Below are 16202 nucleotides of genomic sequence, written 5' to 3'. Positions count from 1 at the left end.
ATGTGCAAACTATTTACAGTATCATCAATGGAACTGTGTTTGTAAATGCATGCCATTTTGTTTGTTAATGATTGCTTTATGTTTTCAGTTATGTAAAACTACAACAATACTGAACTATGCAGGTAACACCTGTACTCTCTCCTCCATGTGAGATGTCATTTGAGAGTTGGATATGTATGACCATGTAGAGAGTGAGTGATTCAGTTGACAAATATGTCTTTGTTTATGTTCTTTGTATAATATGTGTCTGTTTGCGGGAGTGTGACTATGTGGGTGTGTGTCTCTGAGGGTGTGGCTGGTAAACATTACAGGTATACCCCTACTTTCAAAACAACATTTTTACAATGTTAATCATTATGTGTGTATCTCTTGCCCATTTGAAAATCTTACTATGAACGAAATAAAATGAAACAGAAGTTAAAACTGTTTATTTTACAATTTACAATTTACTGTATGTTTGCCTGTGTTGTCTGTCTTTCACTCACTTGCTATTGGTTTCTCTTTGGGTTTTTCTCATACTGCATTGTCCTGAGCATGTCTCAACACCACCTTCCTCTCTGCTGCTGTTTCTAGACCTCTTTCTAACTGAGTAGCAAATAATTAAATGTAACAAACAGTTGGCAAAATAATTTACAATGCTTTGAAGGTCTGCTGACTGTATAGATAAAGTTTTTTTGAAGTCACTCTTAAAGCGATACTCACGTGTCCATATGTACATGTGTGCTTGCAGTAATCAATACTTCTGTTTATTCTAGATGTTATGAAGGAGCTTCACACCAGACAACTTTTGAAGATCCAATATACCCTACCTGAAATGCCAATAACTTGAGAAAAACAGGAAACGTCTGAAAGAAAAAAAAATGCTAACAGGCTAGCACTGGCCCAGCCTGTTTTGTAATACCACTTAGAAGGCCCACACATGTTTCAACAACATCATCACTTACATTGAAATCGCTTTGGGGGGTGGGGGGGGGTCTTCAGGGCCAGTATGAACATGAAGGATGATTACAGCAAGCAAAGCCTGATTCAGTGCACCATTAATCTGGGAGCACACCTATTGTTTTAAGACTTAAATAAAGCCAAACATTGAGTTCACTTGTATGATAGAGTGCAAAAATAATTTCCACACATGGAACATTTTAATGTAATGTCACAAGGATATGCAGTACGGATGAATATGGGCAGTTATCCCTCTCCTCTCTGTGTTCCAGTTCTTCTGGTTTTACAAGTGTACGTGTTGTTTACTCTCAGCATTTGCTTAGATGCTAAAGTTCGTGGAATAGTTTGCCTGCTGACAAACAAGACGCTGCTTTTTATCCTCTCCATGACACATTATGTTTCTCTTGAGCTTCCACTTGGCAAAGAGCTTGCACATAGTCTCTTAATCACAGACTAGTGAGTTGCTTTGACCCACAGACACAGAGATTTTAACTCAACAATTATCAACACAGTGGGGAGCATACTGAGATCTCTGTACTCTGGGCAGGCCACAACTTGCATGTTCTACAACCTGACCACTGACTTGACTTGACTTCATCCACAGGCCTACAGGTCTGGGATGCACCATGTCTCATTCCTTCTACTGCAATAACAACGTCCGACAGGAATTATGTGGTAAAACCCATCACCATGAACTCTAATTAGCGCTTAATGTGGCATGGCCTACAGGTTCCAGGTATACTGAAAAACACAATTGGCTGTGGTGTGCTGACTGAACGTTAATCTCTGAAATAAGTTCATAAAGCCCTCCTAAACCTTCAGAGAAATCCTTGTTTCCCTCAAGTTAATCTGTCGCTAACTTTCCTTTTACCAATGACCTTTAGTGTTCTGCCTCCTCTAACCAAGACCAACCACTCATATGCTTCCACAACTGGAGCAAATCCGTCTGGCCCAACACCTCTAAGCCTGATTAGTTTAATTACAGTGCCTCGGGAACTACAAGATTGCATACCTGGGACTACTCAAAAGTCTTTCTAGAAGCATATTCAACCTTTTGCTCCAATACTGTCAATATAAATCCCAGGTTACTTAAAGCTTTCATTATCTCAATAACCCATGTCTTCAGATTCCAATCTTACTCAGTTATCAAAGCAACTGAAAATCAGTGTAAAGCTGATGATACACAGAGCAACTTTTAGAGCAATCGTGAAGGGCAACGTTGCCGTCAGTGGTAATTGTAAAGCTTCAGTTCCTGTAATGTCAATTCTGCATGAAGCACCGATATATATAAGTCTGAAGTCAAATAGGTCATCGTCATCATGAGAATAGACAAACTTGTACTGTATCAGGTAGCAGAATCAGCATTGGATCTTCAAAAGAAGGTGCAAAATGACAGAAACAAAGTGTGAACTAGCTCACTTTTTACATCACAAATGTCACATAGGAGAAACGAATCTTATAACACATTCTGGCTTTACTGAATCAAACAATTACTTCAGTAGAACGTAATAAACTTTAGTCTGCTGGCTAAACATGTCCAACTGTAAGTGGCATTGCGTGACAAAACAAACAAATATTACGTTGCCCTGAGGCTAAATCAGCAGGGAGGAGCTCTCCTCTTCATTTTCTTGCCAAGAGTTTTATGTCTCTCTATCCTCACAGCATCTGCTGAGTTAATATGAAATAAAGTTGTATTATATTCCCACACTTTCAAGACACGGACTAGAAGAGCGGGTGTGCATTTCTTTTTTCAAGACTAGAACATCCTTCTACTGAATTCAGATTTGAACATTATACGTAAGGGATGATTAGTTTTTAAGATCACAATACAGTAGTTTATTAATGCATATGCATCAGTGTGAGGAGTGTGAAGTGGACTTTGATGAGAAACGAATAATTTTAAGCATACTTTCTCTGAATGTTGTGCCCTAAACCCCACCTGTAAAACTGTAAAACATGCCCCAGGGCAGATCTGGATGTTTAGCATCTGCCTTACACAAGACGGAAGAACAAGATAATCTCAGAACATGAGAGACCGGAAACACTGCACTCCATGACCCTCTGTGACACATGGCTGTTTCTACATGTCTCATTTTAACTGGGTGAAATAAACAGAATATAAATATGAAGTGATCAGTAAAGAACATGAAAATGTACAATATTTGTAGCAAAAATAAATCTTCCTTCGTGATGTTTTGCAAAACAGAAATATTCTTAGTCTTTACTCAGACACTTACACCACTGTCAGCATGGAGCTTCATAGGAAAGCTTGCAATAAAAAAGATATAATTGCCCTCTTATTAAAAAAGAAATTCCAATGAAATTGGGTGAGGAACTTAGCCTGGGTATAAGACAGTTTTTTTTCTTTGGACACAATCCATCTGCCCATTTTGATGATTTTACAGCATTTATTAGACTGACAAATGTAAATGAACCAACAAAAACAGGGAAGCTGCATGAGCTGCATGCAAATGTGGATTCAGTTTTAAATAAAATCAGAAAATAACTCATCAATAGTGAAAATAATTATTATAAATTATCATTATTTATGGAAAATAAAACCATGACATTGAAACAAGGTGATGGATTTTTTTTTTTCAATGAGGGTTCAGGGGTCTGCTCTTTTAATACATACTCAAGTACTTTGGAATTGCCAACCTCTGAATTGATGGGAGCTTATACTTATAACCTCTGGCATCTTCCCTGCTCACAATGAAAGACATTACATGGATGGAGAGCCTCAAAGATCTGCCAATTGACATTGCTTGGCGAGCTGGACCCAATCAAAATTAAAAAAAAAAAAAGTTTTGTTGCATGTAATTTAATCCTTGGACTCATCCATGTCAGTTTGAAGTGATGTGACATTAAGACAGAACAACAGAAGAAAACACACAAATCTAAAACCAAATGCTGTCCACATCCAATATGTGTATAAGAATGTGCATGTGGAAGAGGACAAGATATTCTGTGACTGATAGCTGGTTAAATTAGCCTGGGAGGGAAGTATTACTGCACCAGTGGGTTTCAATTGTCATTTCAGTCACTTTAATACTTTCAGGGCCTATGAAACTGAACTACATTTGCATGTGATGTAGGTCAGACATAAATAAGACATGGTAACCTGAGCCATCGAGTTGGAGGGGTGTACACCTGAGCCAAGCCTGTTTCTCAGGCAGGAAGCCCAGTATTAACTTATACACTCCCAAAATATTTAGATATAAAAACAAATACATAGATGAGTGTGCACAAAGCACAGCTCCAACTGGTTTTGTCCTACACACAAATTGTATGTATAAACACCACATCTAACATCGCGACTTCACACATATCTGCACACATGAAACAAACAGCCCTCTGTTAACTGCAAAGTCAGCCAACCTGCTGCCTGCAGGCATTGTGGGCTGTCTTCAGCGCTACTCATTTTCAAGCTGACTTTGACTCTTTTGGAGTATTCACACCGAGGATTTCAAGCAGAGCGGCTCAAGATGAGGACCATTGCCCTCTTCCTCTTGGTAGGCATGAAATACTGAATTATCTGTAGTTATATATATTTCATATAAAAGGCATCATGCTGTTTAAACAAGCAACATTTTGGTTAACTGTGAACACAAAAAACCAAGTGAATGACTGGCTATATCTATCACAAAGTATTTGTTTTTAAAGAGTTGTTTAGTTTGTGATTACTTGTAAAGTTGAAAATAAGGCATAGAATGTCAGCATGCACAGAAACAGTACATGCGACATGCAGTTACTGATTTTCAATCGGTTAAAAGCAGTTGGATGAATTCATCAAGCGAAACCAGTTCTATGGAATTACACTATGGAAATACAGGTTGTGGACATGGTAACATGAGCTCCTTAAAACGCATTGGAGTACAACAACACTTAACAAAGACACATATATTAAACAGAGTTGTTGTTGTTGAATTTGATTGGGTTATAATGTACACGTTTACTGTTATTGAGTTAGTTGCAACTGCATCTGTCCTATCTTTTGCGGTTATGCTGAAAGGCAGTTCCATGCATTCATCCATCGTCAACCGCATATCATGCGTACAGGGTTGCGGGGGAGCTGGAGCCTATCGCAGCTGACATTGGGCGAAAGGCGGGATGCACCCTGGACAGGTCGCCAGTCCATCGCAGGGCCACACATAGACAAACAACCATTCACTTGCTGTGAGGTGACAGTGCTAAACACTGCACCACCGTCCCCGGCTGAAAGGCAGTTCTTTTTAAAAAATCAGTTTTAACAACTGAATGCAACTAGAGATGTCTTTCTCTAAGGGATATTTCTTAAAAAATATCCCTAAATACTTGTACTTAATAATTTGCTCCCGGTGCCTGTATGAATTAAGTTGGATATTTAGGTGTTTAGGTGTTACACTTCATTTTCCAGTAAACTTAAAGGGTTCATTTGCAAGGGTTCTCTGTTTTTATTTTTTATTTTTAAATTATGTTTTTTGTGCACTCAAGGGCATGTCAATTAAACATGTAGGGGTTTATTCATTTTAAGAATGGCATTTATCTGTTTTTGCAAACAAATATTTCATTTGGTTCCCACACCAATCACAAAGGTATTTGTTAATACACACCTATTCTAGTGATATGCCTGCTAGCAAATAGATGTCACAGACGGGATGGGAAAGCCATGTTCATGATGAATATTCTGGATGCAGAGCTCTGAATCGCCATCAACATCACAACACGTTTTTTCTTCATTCAAGTGAAAACCAATGAAAACCAAGTTGCTTTCAGTCTGATTATGAGGCGACTTGATGTTGCCCTGAGAACTGAGAATCTGTTCTTTTCCCAGAAGTAAATAAGAAGTGGTGTTGCAGTGGATAAGACACATATCTTTGGTGTGGGAGACGCGAGTTCTATTCCCACTGTGACACATCCACTAATGTGTCTCTGAACAAGACTCTGAACCACTCATTGCTCCAGAAGCGCACAGTCTCTGACATATATAGCAATTGTAGGTTGCTTTGGAAAAAAGTGTCAGGTAAATGTAATAAGTGTGATAGATGTCTGTTTCCTCTGTTCCCAGTTATACAACTTTTGGTCCGGTTATTTCAAAATAATTTTAACTATAATAGGAATACATCTTCACCCATGCCTCTTAATTGCTTTTCTTGGGATCTTAGACGAGTCAGGTCAAATCAATTTGACATAGATCTTTACTTGCCAGAGGTCTAATACTTTTACAGTAGAAGTCTCCAAACCCTCCGTCAGTTTCACAGTGCCTCACTGATGTTATGTTTTTCTTGCTATGTTTTTCTTCTTACATTGAGAGGAACACTGACATGTTTTTTTCACATTTGGCAGCCTTTTCAATCATATTTTACAGGCTTGCAGGTCCTACCAGACTAAGTTCTCTTATATTTTTCTGTGCGTAGGTATGTGATTTCAACTAAGCCAGGGTGGAGGTTTGGTGGGTTGTGTGCCTTTTGTCCTTTTTCTCTTTTTCTTTTTAAAGTCTTAACTGTAAAGAATGCCCATTTTCATGTAACTTGATTCACTTTCCAATTAAACAACAACAATCAAAATATTTTTAACTCAAGGTTCACATAGGCCTACTAACTATCTTTGAATTTTTGGCCATGGGCCATTAAGTTCTGTTTTAGGAAGGCTGTGGGATACACTTGAATATCACTGTCAGTAAAAGTATCTGTTAAATATGTATTGATCTGTCATCTCTCCTCTAATAAAGGCATACGATTAAAAATAAGTGTAGTGACTCACATGCCTTGCTATTAATTGAAGTTTTGTTAGATGTGTTTCCATTCAAATTTCATTAATAGCTTGTTAGATTGATTTTATCAAGACCTCATACAGAGAGAAATTGGTTGGTTGCTCTGGTTTCCTCCCACAGTCTAGACATGCAGATTAGAAGAAACACTAAACGCAGAAATGTGAAGGTAAAAACAAGTATCACTATCCAGTTTTTCTGTTGTAGGTCGCATTAACAGCCCTGGCAGAGTCTCTCCATGGCGACCGCAGCGGACGTGTCAAGAGGGTAACTGTTTCATGTTTGGAATTCCTGCTAAAATGTTTTGTTTCCAGCAGAAATTATAACCATTATATGTATGATCAACATTCTGGGTTCAACAGGAGCTTCTGGTGCGTTCCAAAAGAAGGTGGGTGTTGTCGACAATTGAACTAGAAGAGGAAGATAAAGGGCCATTCCCCAAACAAATTTCGCAGGTGAGGACATTATTTTGTAAATTAAATTAATGGTCAGTGAGGCAGATCTTGGCTGGGCAATGCATGCAAATAATAACAGCTCAATGGTGTGTGTCTTGATACTAGATGTTTAATGACATGAAGGACTATCAGGGGCAAACGCACAAGTACGTTATAAGTGGAATGGGTGTGAATGAGGAGCCTCTGGGAGTGTTCCGAATGGATGAACAAAACGGAACCGTCTTTGCCCTTAAATCTGTCGACAGAGAGCAATACGAAGTTTTCACGGTGAGCTAATACTGGTTTACCAATCCTTCTGATGATAAAATACACTTTACACAGATTTTAACCATTATTTTACCCACAGATTAGGTTTGATATCGTGGACAAACAGACAGAGAAGAATATAGACAGGGAACTGGCTTTTAATGTAGAGATAAAGGACGTCAATGACAACCCACCTACATTTTCTAAATCCAGATATGAAGAAGATGTGATGGAAAATATTCCAGAGGGTGAGTATACAGTTGCGCAAATGACTCATAAGAGTACTATGAGCATATTTTCTGCCTGCAGTCACTGAGTATGACACGTCAAAGTAAAGTAAATTAACACAATAAACAAGCATACGTCTATAGAGGACTTCTTATGAAGTAGGGGGTTAAATAAATATGTGAGAAAATATTAATCAAACCTGGGCTGCCTCCTTCATCCTCTCTCCATTCATACTACTTTTTCTCCCATTGCCCACTTCCTACTTTTCTACAACATGTTCGCTCCTCTTTGTTTCTTCTTGTAGGATACTTGCCAGTGCAGCTGCTGGTCACAGACAGAGATAAGAGGAACACATCTAACTCTGAAATCACTGTCAGTGTGATTAAACAGATCCCTCAAGAGCCTAAGATTGGTTTGAAGATGATCAGTGCCAATGTGCACCAACTCACCTTTAAAGGATGTTTTGACTATGATGTGAGTACTCACAACAGTGGGCAGTACCATACAGTCCATGGTAACAAACACGCAGATTTGTCAATACAATATCTAAAATACCATATTTTATATATTTCAGAAAGAAAAGAAGTATGAAGTTACTGTTCAAGCCAAAGATGCTGGAACACCGTCCCTTACATCCACTGCTGTTGTTATTCTCAATATTATTGACACAAACACTCATCTTCCAACATTCAAGGAGGGAAAGGCATGTATAATAATAATAATAATAATAATAATAATAATAATATATTTTTTAAATTATTATTATTAAGTCGATTTTTAAAATGATGTTTGATGTTGAAGATACTGTTCTGCCCGTCCAGTACCAAGGTGAAGTGGCAGAATCGGCCGTCATCAACGATGTTTTGAGAGTTGCGGTAGAGGACAAAGACACTCCTAAAACCCCTGGCTGGCGTGCAAAATACTTCTTTATTAGTGGGAATGAGGAAGGAAACTACAAAATTGAAACTGACCCCAACACTAATGAGGGTATTCTGAGTGTCATCAAGGTAATTCTGTAAATCTTCGTTGATTTACAGTGGGCCAAGCTGAAATCCAACAAAGTTTATCTTTTATCATTAATGGCAGCTGCACTAGTACTGACCTTGTTTTTTTTCTTCCAGGGGAAGGATTTTGAGAAGACAACTTTGACCAAACTGCAGATCGGGGTAGAGAATGAGGAACCCTTATTTGTTTGTAAAGATAAATCTATTGGTACATCCACACTTCCGCAACCAGATTCAGTCAACATCACAATGAAAGTGGTTGATGTCAATGACCCACCTGAGTTTAAGAGAAAAACAGAAGATGTGTACCAGAAGGAAGAGGAGGAGCCAGGAAAGGTGCTGTTCACTCCAGAGGTCCATGATGTCGAGAATAACAACATCAGGTTGGTGACTACATACTGAATTAATAATCTGTGTACTGTGAATAGAGCCCAGTTTATACTTGATTTTTCTGGAAAATGAGAGTTAAAAAAAATCTCAATGTTTGCTTTTTAACATAAACACACACCATAACCTGACTTTTAAAAATAAATTTACACTGTTTCCAAATTACAAAGACATATCGTTGGCATTTCTGTACTGTAAGTTTAGTTTAGGCCGGCAGATAGCCATATGGATATATGCTTAATAACCTAACCAACCTGCCAATGCATTGTTCAGGCCGTAATTGTGAATACAGGAAATTATGGGAAATTACCTGATAATCTGGCATACTGTATAAATAAAACTTACTTCATCTAATTATAATTATGTAGCACCTCTGTCAGTTCCTGCTTTTGTGTGTTAATAGTAATACTCGACATTTTAAATGCCAGTCTAGAAGTTGCACACAAACGTATAAGTGCATACAACCTTTCACAGTCTTGCCACCCACATGACCTTAGGTTTGAAATTGTCACTGGGGTAATTTTTTTAATTGTAGCTACACATTTGGTTTTCAGCAGCTGCAATTCACTGTGTTCACTTATTATGTTCTGCTCTACTTCCATTTCTCCTCCTGTGATTAGGTATACATTGTTAAAAGATCCAGCTGGCTGGGTGGCCATTAATAACAAAACAGGACAAATCACATCAGCTAAGAAGATGGACAGAGAGTCTCCCTATGTTAAGGACAGTATTTACACAGTCATCATTGGTGCCACGGATGATGGTATGAAGGAGCTCTGCTGTATATTAACAAACACAAGCTGTATGATATGGTCCACTAGTAAACTAAATGCCTAGGTTAATAAAGTGTTTTTTATTTTATTTGCGTGGTTACCAAGGTGAGCCTCCAGCCACAGGTACATGCACTGTCCTGATCCACATTGGAGATATCAATGACAACTTACCTAAGCTGGTCAATAATCGCACCATTATGTGTGGAAACAAGGTTAACAAGGTCATGGTGCCAGTCAAGGACTTAGACATCCATCCCTTTAGTGGACCCTTTGTCTTCTCCCTGGGAGGTGATGACAAAACTCTGAAACAGCAATGGAAACTAGACCCAGCCTATGGTTAGTACATATCTGTAAACCTATTTACTAAAAAAACTAAATTGTTCCAATTCAAGTATATCTACACACATCTCTTTTCGTCCTTCACCAGGTGAAGAAGGTGGGCTTATTAGCCAGAATTCACTACCTTATGGTAACTACTCAGTGCCCCTGGAGATTCAGGACCAACAGAACATGATTGGACGTGAAACTCTGGTAGTGATGGTGTGTGATTGTGGAAAGGGGGACGTTTGCCTTAGCAAAAAGCCGTTGTCATCCCGCCTTGGGGTACCTGGCATTGGACTGATCTTTGCCGGACTCCTCTTATTTTTGTGTGAGTATGGCAATCATTGGAAGAATTAATAAAACCATAAAATTCATGCTCGATAAACCTGCAGTGACCGTCAAAGTGTCTTTGTATCAAGTCATTTAGATGTAAATCAACTTCTCTGAGGAAATTAAGTTGTATTTTGGAATTTTTAATTATGAGGAAGATTGTTGAAAACAAAAAGTGCACACTCTGTTCTCAGTGTTATTTTGATGCATGTCTGCAGTATTGCTACTGCTCTTTATGTGTGAGTGTGGAGGGAAAGAGCACATTCCCATGGTGGAGGATGAGGGCAGCCAGACACTCATCAAGTATAACCAAGAAGCAGGGGCCTCCGAATGCAAGGTGTGTAGGTTGTGTTATGTGTGTGCAAATTAGAGGGAGTAAGACAGTGACATTATGCTATATTACTCCACCAATCACACTGTCTTACCAATTTTTTGGGTACCTTATCATATTATTTATTGTTTCTCTCTTCTCTGCCAGGCTGAGCCAACTCTGCTCCTAACGCCTACAAACAGTGTGGCTGTGACAGACGGCCTGAAAAAGGGCACCATGAAGGTACTCTTCCTCTCCCTCCTCAGCCTCTCATTCCCCTTTTTGTGGTTGACTTTTTTCACAGACCTTTTTTCACAGACCTGACTTAGGTGTGTAAGTGCTGCCACAAGTTCAAGGTGTGTCGAAAGGCCTCAGTAGATAAACCAAAGGCGTTACATAAAGAAAATGGCCAGTCTTAAACAGCTACAATGAACAATGTTACTTTCTTTGGTCTATCTACCTGAAGTGATGACAGATAAGACAGGTATGTGACGTAAGAGTGTACATAATGTATGCTGGAGATACATTAATGCATTAAATTAAAAGGTTTGTACAGCACTGAGTAACAAATACCTTACAGGAGCAACTTTAGCATGTGGCATGACACGATACAAAGAAGACATCTTGGACTGCCTGGAATACCCACAGAGAGGGACAGCTTTTTCTCTTTTGGATGCACTGATCACATTTACTGCAGATAACTGTGAAGCATTGGAGTATTGTAGTATGTGAATGTGAGATTTGAGATTTGTGGTACACGAGCAGATGTATAAGTTTAAGGAATTGAGTGAGCGTGATCTGTTTTTTACCCCAGAAGTTTTATTTTCCAAGAACTGATCTTGTGGCTGCTGTTCAAACACTGAATGAAGCGCTTAAATGCCATAGACAAAAATACAAAGCCATTTTTACTGGGCTCTGTTTCTAAGGTTACTTCATTAATTTGCTTTGCTCAAATATATGTTTAAGGTGGCCCCAGTAATGACCCAGATCGTGGATATGTACAACAACTCAGGGCCCACCATGGTGAGTAACAGGTCTTTAAATGGTCTCCATTGTGTGTTTGCAATTTAAGACAATGAATTACAATGATTCAGAGTAATAGTTGCACCGTTTACAGCAGTGGGACTTGTTCAAATGATGATTTTCAAACAATAAATTAACTAAGAATAAACAGTGTTCATCTGTTTTAGCAGATTTGACCTAAAAATCTGTAGCTAGTACCAGGCAAGGCCTCTTGCTGTCCTTTGCTACGCTCGTCCACCCTGATTTAACCTGACTGTATATCCTCTACAGATCAACTCCAACATGAACTCACTGGGCATGCAGCGTCAAAGAAACAGTCTCAGAAGCTACGGAGGGCAAAGCATAGTGAGTAACAACAGCTGTGATGACAATATCTATATCTAATAATGTAACTTAGCATCTGTGAGATCAATTGCTCTGTTGGTGTGTTTTATAGATAATCTGTACAATACCAGCTTAAATCCACAAGGGGATGCCCCAACTTGTTTTTTAATGCTACATGTGTAATCATTTTCTACAGTCTATGTTGCACAAAGGCACATTCTAGTATAAGCAGGGGTTTGTTTTCTGGACCCATTTGTTTGTGTGGTAGTCTTTTTGCTTCTGTCTGTCTACTGTAGTGGTTTTATTGAAATAATTAGCTTTTGGGACAGATCTGGATTCAGGGCTGATGTCCTGAAATCACTTCACTGAAAGACAGATAAAAAAGCGGTCTTTCTCACCAATGAAAAAATATAACCCAGGTATTTTATTGTTTATTACTGAAATGAATCCTGAGGCAATTTTCATCAAACATTTTCATTTATTTAAAAATAATTCTAGCAAGTGCTATCTGGTTCCAGTAAAAAGAAGAAAAGAGTGAGAGAGTGAGAGTTGTTAAGACTGAATCTGTTTATTTCCTGAATTTCAGTACTCTACCTGGACTACAAACAGGAACAACACCTACAAGGTAAGTATTGCTCTTCATTGAATTAGTGTGTTTTAATAATTATGTAAAATATAAACCTCTTTGACTGCACTATATATACTTCCTATTGCATATACAGTGTGTTAATTAAGCAGTGGGGAGCCCATACGTTATATTTTGGCTTTGAGTGCTCACAATCCTCCTCTCTGTGAACAGGGACGATCATCAACGTACCAACGCTCTTTCAGCCTGCTGTCAAATCAAAACATTGCAGATCACATTGACAGGGTAAGAGAGATTGTCTCACATCTCACAGATTTACATAGGGCGTGCTATGTGAATGCCACCGTAAGACACTTGACTTTACTGGGACACGCTGAAGTATCCTTGGGCTGAACCCCAAATTGCTCCAGATGGTCAGAACAGCGGGTTCTATGGTAGCTGGCTGCTATCAAATGCGTGAATCAGTAAATTGTAAAGGGCTTTAGATAAAAGCTCTATCTAAACAGGAGCCATTTTACTCAGTAAACTGTAATCGCTGCACAGCCCTGACTGGTGTACAGGCCGAATGCTAATATACTGTACATAACACAGATAAAAATAAAATCTTGGTTATCTGTTTCTGCTTTGAGCAATGAAATAAGTAGTCAAGTGCCATGAATATAACATCATACATGCAGACTGAATGTTTTTTAGATATTTTGGTCTGACCAGTTTTTGACAAAACTACCCAGAAATCCTTTTTTGACTCCTCAAAACTCCTCCCACAGAAACTGTACATGATTAATGGAAACCATGTAGAGCACCCAGTGTACCAACCCCACGAGTATGCCTACGAGGGACAGGAAAGCGAATGCCTGTCACTGGATCAGATGTCACTCAGCAACCTGGGAGATGATTTGAAGTTTCTGAATGATTTGGGGCCAAAGTTCAAGACCTTGGGAGGCATCTGTCACCAGACAATTCAAGAAAAAAAGATAGAGCTTTAAAGGGTACAGCTGAACTAGGATTTTTTTTTTTTTTTATCAGCAAAGTTGTTCTTAGATAGACCACAATGTTTGGATTTTGTACTTGTGCATTTCAGACTCAAACACCTCACTTATTTTAGAGATGTTATTCTATATCTGATATCTATCCACACAATGAGGATCATATTGTAGAGGTTGCACAAGATGGAATTAATGCACTCCACAAATGCTCTGGTGATTGTGAAATGTTATGTTGTGACTGGGTGTGTTTGCTTGGCTTTTAACTTGTTTACTTTAGGTGTGGTTGCTGCTACATTGCAATGCACATCATTTTTAACACTGGAGGTTTTGTCATTGCAGTGTTATTGTGATGTTTTAAACTGTACGTTTATCTGTGGCAACCGGAATATTTCATATTATACACAATGTTGTGTATAACCCTTTTGTAAAAAAGCATTCATAAGGACCAGCAGAAAGCTGACTGGTTGAAATCAATATTGGTCAACAGTAATTGTTCAGTGGTATGGTTACTAAACTGAGGTACCATAAATGTTTGTTGCCCGTAGTTAATGATCTGGTTATACAGTAGTATGGAATTAACACTATGTTTGTATTGCTTTTTCTTGTGTGTTTTTTTTAATCTTAAACATGAACTCTTTTATAAAATACATTAGTATTTGGAGAGAAATTAGCATTTGCCATTACTAAAAGATATGTTGGTACATAGCAACCTTTGGGTTGAAATCTTTTTACCTGTGGGGTGGGTATTATTTATTAAAGCAACTATATTAAAAAGTAATTATACCAAACTAACAACATACTGTACCACTATACATACGACATATAATATAAATTTGGTCTGAAAAACTATAAAAAAAACTTCGTATTCATTAATTTATACTTGCATGTTACTTGTCTTACCTAAAGACTATGACATTAATTGTAGGAGATGAAGAAGTTGTTGATGAGGGAGTGGTGGCAGAAAAACTCTCACACAGCTTGTCAAAAGGGCAGTGAGTTGAGTTGACTGTGCTGACACCCTGAACATAATTCCAGTGACAATCCCACCCAACATAGTGTAGCGTTCTTGAGAAGTGTTTTTAAAACCAATGACACCAGCTGTCTATTGTTTTGGCATAGGTGTCATTTACACTGGGGACACATGGGGACATGTCCCCACCACTTTTTGAAATGGCTGATTTTGTCCCCACCACTTTTTGAAAGCATTTAATAAAAAAATTTTGAAAATTAGCTTGCAACAAGAAATGTTAAATAACAAATAAAAATTCTATGAGAAAGGTTTACTTGCACAATAGGAAAAAAAAGAAAATGCAATGTAAATATAGAAGAAAACAGATCTGCCTTGTCCCAAAAAAATAACTGGTGAACTAAAACAAGCTGATTACTGCATCATATTTAATAATAATTTTGTAATCGGAATTGTCACCGACTACATGAATTTTGTTTCCCTTCGTGTAAATAAGAGACATTTCCACCATAAATTGGTGCAGAAAATGTCTCCAGAATACAGGAAATCAAGAGTTTAATGCTGAAGATCTTCTGGGGGAGGACCTAGAAGACCCTCGTTATGAATACACTTTAGTCACAATTTAGAATAATAGCTTATAGCAATGTTTAAAGTTATATTTATAATTATAGTGAAGTGGTTGTCTTTAATTGTCCACTGCATCTGTTAGGGCCTGTCCATAGGCATGTAATTATGTTGAAAATGTTCAAAATTCATACAGATTGTTCATAAAGTGAAGAAACATAAATAAAAGATGTTTTCCTGCGCAAACTTCACTTTACTTAAAGCAAACAATAACATGTTATAAGGTCTTATAATTAGTTCATATGGTATTATGTCCACCTGTAATATATTATACAGGGATAAATATTTTAACACTTTACTTAAAGCAAACAAAGACATGCTATATAACTTTAAACATTACTATAAGCTATTATTCCATTTTATATCACTAATTGTAAATGGTGACTAAAGCGTATTCATAACGAGGCAGAGTCGGTGGTTATAATGTACTATGGAACATGGTCGGAGATTCTTGCCGCACATTGTTATAAACTGGTATTAATATTAGTTATGAAACATTAAATCAAAAGGTCATAATACATTATGAACTTCGCTATAGAGCCTAATGCATGTTTGTAAGTGATTATAACAACTGTTATAATGTCTTATGGACGCATTATATCCTGTTAAATATATACATAAGTCATTATCGCAATGACCTTCATAGAAAGTGTTACCAATATTTCTTCAAAATACCATTGAAATATCTTGTTGTCTTCTTCTCGTGACTTCAATATTGTGCATTCTCACATCTGGTGGACTGAGTGTTTCTTCACATCCCTAATATGAGCCCTTAAATGTCTCCACCACTTTTCAACACAAAGTGACATCTTTGTGTTTTGGTACTGTATAAACACCACAGGCCTACTGTTTATGATGGTTTTGTCATGACCTGTTCTTATCTTCAACTCCCTGTATGCTGCCAAAGCTACCCTGTGGGATTTGTCAGTTTATCATGTCATGACATTCAC

At 37.9% G+C, this 16202-nt stretch overlaps 1 protein-coding gene across 2 annotated transcripts; it reads left to right on the top strand.

Moving 5' to 3' along the window:
- Window positions 1-4273: 4273 nt before the first annotated feature.
- cdh26.1 (cadherin 26, tandem duplicate 1) lies at window positions 4274-14534 on the top strand. 2 transcript variants are annotated; one of them, XM_038723846.1, is made up of 20 exons: window positions 4395-4451; window positions 6336-6370; window positions 6896-6955; window positions 7051-7143; window positions 7249-7410; window positions 7490-7637; window positions 7922-8091; window positions 8192-8320; window positions 8439-8624; window positions 8739-9004; window positions 9629-9771; window positions 9887-10117; window positions 10209-10430; window positions 10651-10769; window positions 10911-10985; window positions 11709-11765; window positions 12036-12110; window positions 12676-12714; window positions 12889-12960; window positions 13443-14534. In XM_038723846.1, the coding sequence occupies exons 5-20, from the start codon at window positions 7249-7251 to the stop codon at window positions 13659-13661; spliced, it is 2313 nt and encodes a 770-aa protein (XP_038579774.1). In that variant the 5' UTR covers window positions 4395-4451; window positions 6336-6370; window positions 6896-6955; window positions 7051-7143; the 3' UTR covers window positions 13662-14534. The 2 variants fall into 2 exon arrangements, with proteins under 2 accessions (XP_038579773.1, XP_038579774.1); XM_038723845.1 differs by lacking the exon at window positions 6336-6370 and having other exon boundaries at window positions 4274-4451.
- The last annotated feature ends 1668 nt before the right edge of the window (window positions 14535-16202 follow it).

The sequence above is a fragment of the Micropterus salmoides genome, unplaced genomic scaffold (assembly GCF_014851395.1).
Source record: "Micropterus salmoides isolate LMB-PRFRI ecotype aquatic unplaced genomic scaffold, ASM1485139v1 Ms_hic_scaffold_16, whole genome shotgun sequence".
NCBI lineage: Eukaryota > Metazoa > Chordata > Actinopteri > Centrarchiformes > Centrarchidae > Micropterus > Micropterus salmoides.
The sequence above is the reverse complement of the archived record's forward strand: the minus strand, read 5'-3'. Positions and strand labels throughout refer to the sequence as shown.

Excerpts from the sequence above, each read along its gene's own strand:
- cdh26.1 (XM_038723845.1), top strand. The coding sequence starts at position 4,425 with ATGAGGACCATTGCCCTCTTCCTCTTG. Across the intron at positions 8,092-8,191 it reads AAGGATGTTTTGACTATGAT|AAAGAAAAGAAGTATGAAGT; the intron begins GTGAGTACTCAC and ends TATATATTTCAG. Across the intron at positions 10,118-10,208 it reads GAAACTAGACCCAGCCTATG|GTGAAGAAGGTGGGCTTATT; the intron begins GTTAGTACATAT and ends GTCCTTCACCAG.